Below are 12,057 nucleotides of genomic sequence, written 5' to 3' on the forward strand. Positions count from 1 at the left end.
ATTGAGCAATGTTACCTCAGTGAGAGTTCTCCCAAAATTATTTAAAAAAAAAAAAAAAAAAAAAAACGTTAATACGTTGTTTGTTTGGGGATAAACAGTAAAGGTGGAATAATCTTTTCAGATTTGGGCGCAGACTGAGAGAAATGAGAAATAAATTAAAGTGCTGATGCTGTGCAGTGTGCGTGTTTGTGAGGTCACAGCCTTCGTGTGCTTTTAATATCCCTGCATTTCTGCATCTCAGCCAATATCCTGCTTAAAATGCACCCTGAAATCTGTCTTTTTGAGTTGTGTAACACTGTGTGTGCGTCTCTGCGTGCGTGCGTGCGTGCGTGCGCGCGTGTGTGTGTTTTATGCCAACAACAAGCAAAAACAGACAATAACATGTCTCTGCAGTTGCATTAAAATACACAATGTCACATTTTAACAGATGTGACTTGAGTGAATCATAAATCAATATTAAGGTTATAATGTAGAACCTGAGTGAAACCTGTGTTACTTTGGGATTGTCTGCAATTTAACATCATTCACAACAATTATCCAATTTCTCATTAAATATGATATTATTGTCTTTTTTTCTTTACTAAACTAGAGAGGTGGACGTAATTACTCTACTTCTGAGGCTGGCATTTTTTGAATCAATTTGATGGACACTGTGACTGTCTTTAAAAAGGTACCACAAAGTCACCTTAAAGCGCTTACCTCCACTAATTGAATTAACTCCACCCTATTAGTTAGTAAGTCAGGCCGATCCTCCTAAAGACTGAAAATATATTTAGTATCAGAATAAGATTGAGACGACAGTGTTAGCAAACATTATCTCAGTCGACACCAGCATTCACCTTTATTTGATACAATAATTGCAACACAAACCTCCTGTGATGTGCACACAGCTCTCCTCATTATTTCTCTTCAGGTATTCATATTCTGAAAGTATACTGTATAATGAGATACGATTAACTGGAGTTAATGACACACCTGTGTTGATGGATAATTACAAACTAATGATAGTTTTGGATTATTTTAGGTTGAATATGGTTACAATTCTAATAACTCAACTACATCTGAAGTTTGTTGAATCAGGCAGATTCGGGAAGATCTTACATCCAAACACATGTGGCAGCTTGGGCTGATGTAACTAGTGAGTCTGGAAGGAGAATAATCACGATGCTAACTTGGCACAAATCCACTGGGAAAATGAACAAGTGAAGGCTGTCCCACATAGTATCCCAGGCTCTGTCTGAGTTTATGTCTTGGTGAAGTCCGGAGATCAGTCACTCCAACAGAAGTAGATCCATTCGTCCAGCTTGGCCTTGATCACTGCTTGTGTGTGTCCAGTCAAATGTGGAAAATAAAACATCTTAATGCGTAGTTTGTCTCTGCAGGTCATGTGACGTTGCTGGATCTGTGACACTGATTTGCTTTCCCAGAAATTGTTCAACTTTTTCCAACACCTTTAAACAGTGGAGGGGTGAAAGTGGGTCAGAGGTGAAAACAAGGAGCTAAGGAAGCTCAGCTAAAGACACCCAAAGCAAAAGAGAAATAAAGACAGTAATGATGCACTAAATGAACACTGCCTTGGGCGCACTCCCTCATGCATCACTCTCCTTCGGGATTGGCTGATTGTAGGACGGGCTGCCCATGTTGAGGGAGTTGGGGAAAAATGAAGGTATGTATGGTATGACAGACATCAGAGGGCTGGCCAGCGGGCTGTCGTGTTGGGACGTCATTGGGATGATGACGTCGTCCTGGTCCCACACGTGAAATGCATTAGGGTGGGAGTGACAGAGGGCAGGTGGCATGTGCAGAGGGCTGGCTCCCTCCAACTCTCCATCTTTTTTAATGTCCTCATCGACCGGACCCAGTAGACAGTCTGTGGACGGGGAGAGAAGGAGAGAAGAAGTTATTCTCACCATACTTATAAAACTCCTGTATTGTTTTGTTTTGGCTTAATCACAGTAATTGTTATAGACAATTCAACTTACAGCAAGTCTGCTGAATTACTCCAATCATTTTACCCTTTTTTTGGTGTGTTTTATTGTTGTGCTACAACGGGCAAATTTTATTTAGCTTTGTTGTATAAAGAGCAGAATGTAAATCAGAACTACAATAACTGAAATTCAGTATTTACTGTATTAAAGGTGTAATGATGGTTAAAATTCATCTATAAATTCAAAACATTGTGGTGTCACATGTGTGTGACACAAATTCAACAAGGCAAAATCAAAGAGTGCCTGAGAATGTGTCTTACATTTCCATTTTCAGTGCATTTCAGAGCATTTATAGCAAAAGAAAATCACCAACCAACCACTTTGAGCTGCATGAACTCGATGTGGTGAAAAAATATCATATATCATCGTATAAGACCTAGATATTTAGCAAAATATGCAATTTTCTAATGGTGACTCAAACAAAGTATTAATCAATATTTGATTCAACTTGTGTATTGAGTTGAGAGAATCATGCAATACACCCCTGATAGTTACCTCTGCCAGGGAGGTTATATTTTCACCTGTTTCTGTTTCATTGTCAACAGGCTTACACAAAGTACTGAACTGATTTGCACCAAACTTGGTGGGGCATGAGCCAATAAATTTTGGGGCAGATCCGGATCATTTACTATGAATACAAATTTTTTTTTTCTCTCAAGTCACCACTCTTAAGTCTAGTGTATGTTGTTTGACATTTACGGAGGTGTGCTCTCTCTAAGTGTCCTTCTACTTATTTACTTCAGCCATAATTCAGTGATCACAGATGTCTCAGACATTTGCTTTTCCTGTTCCAATGACAGACTCTAGCCGTAGAAATACTCCTCACATATGATAAATATTGGAATAAATCAATAACACAGATTTTTTGCTTGCTTGCATAAGAACTTGGAAGCTTCATGAGTACATTTATACTACAGTATATAGTCTGACTATATCATCCAGTACTGTATTGATGTGGACTGATGTAGCTCTAATAGACTTCAGTACCTGTAATATCCAGCATGAGGTCTTTGATGAGGTGACCCACGATAGCGTAAGCAACAGCGACCACAACCAGGGCGGCCATCAGGAGGTAGACAAGAGATTTAGGTAGCTGGATGAGGTCCCTGGGTGGAGGCTTGTACTCCTTGTACAGAGGCTCCACATTGTGAACCAAGAACTGGAATGACTGTCCGCCTTCGTCAGTGTAATTAAAGCTGTCCATATTTCCAGAGTAGCGGCCTCCAGTGAGTTTTAGTTATTCCATTATATTCAATGAGAAAATGTTTGGTTTAACCACTTGCTTGATGTCACACCCTTAAAAGAAAAGAAGCAGAGTCAAAATTAGATTAGGTTTAATGCTTAAAAATGAAATAAAATATTTATGTCTGATCATTTATCTGACTTTAATATAAGGTAATACACATATACTAATTTACCTTTCCAATTTACCTTTTTATTAACTTTTTAAGGTATGATGAGCTACTTTTCTGACACTTAACCAATATGAAAAAAAGGCCAGTGAATAAATTCACCCACCTGTCAAGACCAAGTTTTTGCAGCTTCCAGGAAAAACACATTTGCATCTCTGCAGTGCTGTTTCACTAATATCTTTCCACACCACTAGTATTCACTATCATCAGTACCATGTTGCTACTATCAGTTCATCCTGTACCTAACAGACATCAGGACATCTCAGATAGCCTGGGAGTCTCTTTGCTCTGTGCTGTGTCCTCTCTGCTGAAATAATCCAGACTGTGGGTGGTGACACAGAGAGACAGAGAGAGGAAGGGAGGGATTATACTTCCAATCGCAGCAGCGATCAATCAGTCCTTCATCCCTCCCCCAACCTATCCCACACAGATGACCTAATCCACAAGAGACAATCTGAGTGAGTGCTTTCTCCCCTATAATGCTCACACACATTATACCCACCCACACACATAAATACACAGAAAGAGAAGGAAAAATCACAATCTTTGCTAAGAAATTCTTAGTTGTTTGGAGGTCATCAGAAATAAATCCTCAATGTAATGACTTTCCTGACTGAAAAGACTGAAATTAAATCCTGCTCTACTTTCAGATTTGTCTCTGTACTCACTACTGTAATATAATTTTCTCAGTTAAAAGATGACACAGAGGTTTTTCATTTTATTACCATTTTATGGTATTTTGCACTTATGCTCTCTATATTTAAGAGAAAATATCGTGTTTTATCATAAACTACATTCATTTGACAACAAACTGAAACTTGAATCAAATATGTAAGAAGTTTAGAAATAATGATGAAATAGTACAGCAATATAAATTATACTTCAAATAAAATAAGACACCTAATGGGGCAATATGGTGCTGCACAATGGGTTTTTCTGAATTACAACACTTTTACTTACTTTTTGGTGTCATTATTTCTTCTACCACCAGGTTACTGCTCAGGTGAGAACATCTCTTCATTTTAACCACAGACTGTATTGAATTATATTATATACTGTTTTTGATTTTTAGCAACATAATCTTAAAACGCTAAAAAAAAATATAATGCAGTTCTTGGGACTTCGGCTTGTTTTATAAGTGAAACATAAAAAGAAAACCACGGGACTATCCATCAAGACACAGTATGTGTTTAGCTGGCAAGTTAGCTTAAGTACAGCTACACTTAACCATCTGTACTGTCCTAATAACAGCTTTATGTCTGTAGGTAACACAATACGCTATTTCAACGTACTGTAACTGTGCACGTTTTATATAAATATTTATATAACTATACATAACTATATATTTGTCCTGTGGTTTGCGAGTGTGAAGCTAAAGGAAATGGTACGTTTAGCAGGTTAGCTAAAGCTAAAGGTGGTGATGCTAGCTGTAAATGAAAAATGTGACGACCAGCTAATTTTGCCATATTATATTTACAAACTGTTAATTCTGTTCACTCAGATTATTTTCCCAGTAATTTTGTTCATGTGTTTCTAACAGGTGTGAATTTTTTTCTTTGTTTTTTAAAATCCAGTTCAGATTCAGACGTGCAGAGTCAACCAGACCAAGATGGATTTCTTCTTTGAGGACCTCACTTTACCGTCCACATCCCAGTCCACTCCCAAGAGCGGGCGTGAAGATACACAAATGGTAACATTTAATCATGTAAAGACCCAGGTGTACCAAATATGACATTATCAAAAGTGTGAAAGCAAGATATGAGCTTGTGGGAGCACAATACTGCTGAAAAAACAAGATCCATACATTGTGTGAGCACGTTATTATCATCTGAGAACAAGATGTGGCAGCATGACATGTACTGTTATGTTTTGTTTGAATAATAAGTAGATATGCCATGACTAATAAATGGAAAAAATTATCTTATATTAATTTGTTCAAACTTAATATTGCGTATCCATGAAATCATACTTGTACAGTAAATGTTTATGGTTTGGCCATTTCCTTGGCAATACAGACAGAAGACACAGAGCATGACTCATCAGTGGGGAAGTCCTCAAACATGAGCATGGCTGAGAGTCAAGAGGATCATACCAGGTACACAATCACCTACAGACCAATTCATGCACAGAAATAATAATTGATGTAGTTGTAGCTTCTGTTATGTTATGTGTGTTTTCCTGAGTAGTGCTGCTTGCTCACCTGCCCCAGGACAAACATCTCTGTCCTTCCATGTTCCATCAGCATCATTTTGTTGAAGCCAAATTCTGCTTTTATGTCAACATTGGTATGCTAACATCTGCTGTAGCTCAAGCATAGATTACATCAGCAGAAGAGTGCAGGAACTGCTAGAAAAGATTAACGGCAGCCGCACCAGTGACCAGAAAATCATGGACAGCTTTCAGGAAAAGTTAACGGAGAAGGTACAAGACCTATTTAATGTATTTGTTTCTACTCAATATAGTGTTTTTGCCTGGTCCACTGCGATGTACATACTTACCAAACACTCCTCTCATGACGGCCTGAGTGTACTTCATGTGTTCGGTATATATCCTGAACTATCTCTTACCACAAACTGTTCTGATCTGGTCAATTTTCAAATTATCTTCCTCCCCCAGGTGTCAGAGACGTGCCGGCAGATGAAGGAGCACATGTTCACAGTCTATGAGGAGAACGGTAATGAGATGCAGGTTAAGCTGCAGGAGCTGACTGAGGTGCTGGAGAGCTGCACCAAGCTCAACAATGAGCTCCTGGAGGCCAGCCAGGCTCTGACTAGTCTCAGAGAGGGTCTGACCATTAGCCAGACATCAGAATCCCTGTAAACTAGTGGTTGTTCTGAATAGGTTCATGTGTTCTTGTGTTTATTATTATAATGAGCGTTCAGAATAGTTCACTTTGTCTGCCAAAATGCTGCCATGGGTAACATTACTCATTCTGGTTTCCTCTTTCCTCTTCATTCTTCCTTTTTCCAAGAATACTCAGTTGTCTGTGTCTCTGTAGTTCAGGTTACAGCTCACAATTGCAGTCAAAGAATACAAAAAAAAATAAGCTGAATCCATGTTTTATTTATGTTCAGTTTCAGTATCTGTTGAGTCAATAAATAAAACTACAAATAACAAAGAATAAACCAAATTATTTGGCTCTGTGGTGTTAATATTTTATATATTTAGGTATCATCATGCCCTATTGTGTCTATGGTATTTCAGATTGATACTGATACACTACTCTTTAGTAACCAACATTACATCATAGAGTTTTTAAGAACAGGTGATAATTTAATGTGATTACAGGTAGTAAGGGGTTTGCACATACAGCATCTTAGCTACACTTGTCTACATCTTCCCGCTTATTCCAGACCATTCATTTACAAACTATTCAATTATCACAAAATAAACCAAATCATAATGCCACAACTTTTACATGCATTATGCCGTACAAATGCCTGAAGTAGACATCAGGCATTTTAACTGTACAAATATCTCATATCTCAGTTGGACCCAAAGCTTTGTACAGTTGGCTTTACATGTACGTTGTTTGAAAATACACTGTAAATGTGATGAGGTATTTGTGACGCCGGTATCCCACCAGGCAAAGCTTGTAATGTGAGGTGGTTTAATTGCACTTCAAGTTTCAACCAATATCATTTTGTCCAGTCAGATGGTGTTTCTCAGAAGGTACATGAACAGTACTGTTCCACATCAAGTCCATTTCAAGGAAACTGGAAAAGCTTTACTTTCCAACCGTGAAAGACTGCAGTCCAGTGATGGCTCTGCCCAGGATCAAGGCGTGAATGTCATGAGTTCCTATATAAAAAAATAAAATAAAATAAAATATAATGAAAAAGTTACTTTAACATGTAGAGATAGTTGAGTTATCAGTAAAAAAAGAAATCACAGTATTACAATGAAACTTTTTTCCTGAATTTACTCAGTCCTCATATATGAGAATACACATTCTAAAAAGTGTTTTGACTTAAAGAAAACTGTTTATTAATATTTACTTAAACAATGTGCTTTACTTTAATTTGACTCAAACTGGACAGACTTGTGATAAACTGTGCCTCTCTACCCAACTAGTCTCAACCTGTACACTCTCTGCACTGCTGACCTCTGGTGGTGGACAAACATAACAGCAGTCTCAAACCTTCTGAAAATGTTTATCATGTAAGTAGATGTAGCCATTTGTGTGTGCCCACCTTCGTATGTGTTGACAGCCTCCAGGTTCATGACGTGACGGATAATGTGGTACTCATCTGAGATGCCATTTCCTCCCAACATGTCTCTGGCTTGTCTGGCAATATCCAAAGCCTTGCCACAGCTATTCCTCTTCAGCAAGGAGATCATCTCTGGTGCTGCTCTATTAGGACGAGAACAATCACATTAGAGGACAATGTTTTTTAGGAGAAGAGAGGACCAGAGCCAAGAGCCAAACTTGAAAGAACAGAGGGAAAGAGAAGACTCACTTCTTCTCATCAATAAGTCTTCCCAGGGCCAGACATGACTGCAGACCAAGAGTTATCTCTGTCAGCATGTCAGCCATCTTCTTCTGCATCAGCTGGTTCCTTGCCAGTGGCACCCCAAACTGGATTCTGATTGGAGGATAGAAAGACATGTAAACTAATCCCTCTCTGAGGGAAGCTGAGGCTGGCATTACATGGGCAGACAGTATGGATATATGCAGTATGATAATGCTAACGTTAACACATTTTTTACTGAATTCATATTTTGTTATGTCTGTCAGATCCTCTAACCTTGACCTTCGTGCACACTAGAGTAGACCGAATGTCATGTACCTGTCCAGAGTGTACTGTCGGGCAGCGTGGAAGCAGAATTCAGCAGCTCCCAGAGCTCCCCAGGCGATGCCATACCGGGCGTTGTTGAGACAGCCAAAGGGACCCTGGTTACAAAGGCCAACAACAAAACACAGTTACATTAATGTTGTTATATTAAAGTATTTGTTGGAGTTTAAGTTGCTATGACAGAGCAGCCACTTACAGCCAGACCAGACACGTTGGGCAGCAGGTTCTCCTGGGGAACTTCCACTTCATCCATCAGGATCATGCCAGTGGCAGACGCCCTCAGTGAGAACTTGCCCTCAATCTTGGGGGTGGAAAAACCCTTCATTCCACGCTCTAAGATGAAACCCCTCACCCTGTCATCCTCACACTTTGCCCAGACCACTGCAATGTCTGCCACGGGGGAATTTGTGATCCTAGCGAAGGAAGGAGTGAGGAACAAAGGAAAAAAGTCAGTTGATAAGGTTGCATGATTGCACATTTTAGTATTTTAACAAGAACCTGATGCTTGGTACAGACCAAGTCTCATGTAAAGCTTCAAGTTTTTACTAACTTGATAAAAAACTGGCCTGGCTCTAAGCTAACCCAAAAGAGAGGAGCGGTCTTTGTTTATTTACTGCATCTATTTAGATTATTAGTCTCCAAATACCTGACCACTATTACATTTCAAACTAAAGTATGGTCTAAAACTTAAGTTGAAAAAGGGACAGTCTACACTTCTCTTCATCGTCTATATATTTATACTGAATTTCCCCAAGGGGATGCATAAAGTAAGTAAGTTAGTAAGTGAGTGAGCGAGTGAGTGAGTACTCAATATCATTATCTATTAATCTATCTATCTATCTATCTATCTATCTATCTATCTATCTATCTATCTATCTATCTATCTATCTATCTGAAAGGCTAATGCTTCTCGTATGTCTGTCCACCTACCAAGTCTTGGATCCACTGATGGAGAAGGTACCGCTGGACGGGTTGTACTTTGCCTTGGTCTCCATACTGCTGGGATCACTGCCATGGTTGGGCTCTGTCAGGCCAAAGCAGCCCAGGATTTCTCCACGAGCTGCAAGAAAAAAAAAAAAAACACACACACACACACCAGATAGATTTCAGTAAAAGTATCTTGTGCTTCTGCTTTGCTGTTTGAGATGTCATGCCCATTTGTATAACACGTTTCTTACCAAGCCTTGGCAGGTACTTCTCCTTCTGAGCCTCTGTGCCGTAAGCATTGATTGGGTGCATGACCAGTGAAGACTGGACACTCATGACTGACCGATACCCACTATCCACTCTCTCGACCTCTCTGGCAATCAGACCGTATGCCACATAACTAGTGCCAGCACAGCCGTACCCTGCAGGGTAGACAGAAGGGAATTTAATTCCAAATAATCCTACTACCCAGTGAGTAGTCTTAACATGACAAAAAAAATCATGTGGCACTTTGACAAAGCAGATAGAAAAAAAACATGAAGATGAAGATCAAGCATTACTGTAAGCATTGTTCCTTTTTAGGATGGGACTATAACTTGAATAAATGATCATGTAGCTCTGTTTTTTGTTTACCTTTAATAGTTGGGCCGAGGACGCCCAACTCTCCCATCTCTGAGACAATCTCACGGTGGAAATCTGTATCATGGTGCATGTTGGGAAACAGACACTGACCGTCAAATATTGAGCAGAAACTCGATACCTTTGATAGGCAAGAAATGAAACTGTGCTATGATGAGATCTTCTCCACAATCTAGATGATATGAGATTTAATAAACACCTCATATCAGCCCTATATGCTCTGAATCATGGACATGTGTTTAGCTCACGTTCATGTCTGTTGGCCATGAGGATACGGGGCATGAGTTTCTCCTGGCAGTAGTCGCGGAAGGAGTCCCGGATCATGGTCTCCTCCTCTGTCAGCTGACCGTCCAAGTTCAGAGCGTCCCGCCAGTTGAATGACACCTTGGCTGAGGGTCAAGTCATGAACACACACACACACACACACACTGTGGTTATGTCACAGTCAGATATGGTAACAGGTGTGAAAGAATCTGAGCAGACCAGGTTGAGCTCATTAAAACGTCTCTTACCTGCCTTTGCCGGTTTTTTGATATCTTCAACATCTAAAAGGGAAAAATATTAAAGTGTTGAGTCCTGTGTATTATTCATTCCCTTACACTAATTTAAACAACTTAACTCAGTTTTCATCTCCTGTGTGTTATTTTTTCTTTTTGGACACAAATGAAGACAGTCATAGCCACATTAGGAGACTTATTTATCTCATCAAAGACCGTACCCCCCCAAACCTGATCCTACCATTCCTTCTATATATTTACAGAAGGACTGAAGAATGTCAAATGTACCTTTGTGAGCTGCAGCAGTTGTGCCCTGGGCTCTGGACGCAGTGACAGCAGCACATTTCTGGCTGTTGGAGAGCAGACGGGTGACAGCACCTCTGAGAGCCATATGTTTACTGGACATGGAGGAAAAGAAGAGGACATATATTTATTAAAGTTGTTATACTTGTAATAAAACAGAGTATATGCACTTTTTACAGTTGATGTCACATTGTTATGTAACATTGATGCAGGTTGAGTAGCCATACCAGTGAAAATCAAGTAAATATAAAGCACAATACAGAATTATTGATAACAAATTTATAGAACTTTTCAGGAAGCTAATAAACACATTATTTTTTGTATTGGACTATAAGTCATTATAATTATTATTATTATTATTGTTATTATATTATCATCACTCCATGCAATACAAACAGAAAGGGTTTGGGTATTGTTATGGCACTGGGTTAGAAAATCTTAAAATCTTTTCTCAGCAACCAAACAGCAGCCTGTTAATGATGTACACATTTCAGAACAAACTCACAAACTGTCCTACGAGCAGTTTTTAAAGCAGTTACACCAGCATTAACCTGCACGTGCAGCAATGTTTTTAACATTTAGTGGCTTTTCTTTAGGAAACCTCGTCCTAAACGCACAATACCTTTTTTTATATCCTCTCGGTGAGTTTATCTGATGGTCCGGTGACTTTTCAGCTGTGATATGAGCTGTAAAAAAGTTGCTTAAGTAACAATTCTCGCGGTGAAACGTCACAGGGATACGTAACGTCAAACGTGGGAGCTCCTCTCCACCATGACAGGTGAGGCACAAGACGCTGCACGACTCGAAGTTGTGCAACAACTTCAAGTTACACAACTAACTTTGACTGCCTGCGGCTGCAGGACAAGATGAATATGTTGAATACACATGGAGAGTTTGACTGTTGGGAATGTGAGAGCTTTGTTTCTGTGTCCTGTGTAGCATGTTGTTTAATTTAAACATGGGGTGTAAATGACATTCGTGAGAAATGTCCTCACTCAAAATGGCGTTCGAGGACTGCTGTGCGGTCGGGGTGTGGAGGGTGTCGGCCCACGCCTTTCAAGCTCATTGGCTGGTAAAATAAGGAGTGATGTACTGAATGTCTGAGCGCCTGTACACAACTTTTATAAGTGACACTGCAGCTGGCAGTGGAGACACCTGACCACAGGCTTATACAACAACAACTACACCGACAATACACTGTAAAACTTAATGTGGTTAGATTGTGAGGATTTGTTTGTAGGCAATACAATTAAGGAAGAAAAAAAGCAAGAAAACTCCAGGAACTGAAAAAAAATTGGGACCAGAGCCCAAATTTTTAAAAACTGTTTAGTAGCTCAGGATTGTAAAGAGAAGAGAGGTGATCTTTTATTTCTAACCAGCTATTGTTGGTGTTTTTCCTGGATGAAACATTAACTAGTTAAAATTAATTATTAACATGAAATCAGCTGATTTTGTCAGGGTAGATGTTACCAGTAGGAAGATGGGTTTGCTTGTT

The 12,057-nt window shown here is 39.4% G+C and overlaps 2 protein-coding genes across 6 annotated transcripts; one reads left to right on the top strand and one right to left on the bottom strand.

The window, feature by feature from the left end:
- The first annotated feature begins 4,288 nt into the window (after positions 1-4,288).
- Positions 4,289-6,530, top strand: syce2 (synaptonemal complex central element protein 2). 5 transcript variants are annotated; one of them, XM_056367454.1, is made up of 6 exons: positions 4,641-4,661; positions 4,766-4,784; positions 4,975-5,090; positions 5,416-5,495; positions 5,707-5,821; positions 6,017-6,530. In XM_056367454.1, exons 1-6 carry the CDS (start codon positions 4,656-4,658, stop codon positions 6,218-6,220), a joined length of 540 nt encoding a protein of 179 aa, XP_056223429.1. In that variant the 5' UTR covers positions 4,641-4,655; the 3' UTR covers positions 6,221-6,530. The 5 variants fall into 5 exon arrangements, with proteins under 5 accessions (XP_056223419.1, XP_056223445.1, XP_056223453.1 ...); XM_056367444.1 differs by lacking the exons at positions 4,641-4,661; positions 4,766-4,784 and adding an exon at positions 4,289-4,403; XM_056367470.1 differs by lacking the exons at positions 4,641-4,661; positions 4,766-4,784 and adding an exon at positions 4,424-4,582.
- A 117-nt stretch (positions 6,531-6,647) lies between these two features.
- On the bottom strand, positions 6,648-11,290 carry LOC130163312 (glutaryl-CoA dehydrogenase, mitochondrial-like). The gene is made up of 12 exons (XM_056367433.1): positions 11,185-11,290; positions 10,548-10,657; positions 10,275-10,307; positions 10,011-10,151; positions 9,757-9,819; positions 9,375-9,545; positions 9,127-9,256; positions 8,393-8,609; positions 8,191-8,294; positions 7,861-7,986; positions 7,594-7,754; positions 6,648-7,201 (listed from the first exon to the last, which is right to left on the bottom strand). The coding sequence occupies exons 2-12, from the start codon at positions 10,648-10,650 to the stop codon at positions 7,128-7,130; spliced, it is 1,323 nt and encodes a 440-aa protein (XP_056223408.1). The 5' UTR covers positions 10,651-10,657; positions 11,185-11,290; the 3' UTR covers positions 6,648-7,127.
- Positions 11,291-12,057: the final 767 nt, after the last annotated feature.

Source organism: Seriola aureovittata, chromosome 3 (genome assembly GCF_021018895.1).
Source record: "Seriola aureovittata isolate HTS-2021-v1 ecotype China chromosome 3, ASM2101889v1, whole genome shotgun sequence".
Taxonomy (NCBI): Eukaryota; Metazoa; Chordata; class Actinopteri; order Carangiformes; family Carangidae; genus Seriola; species Seriola aureovittata.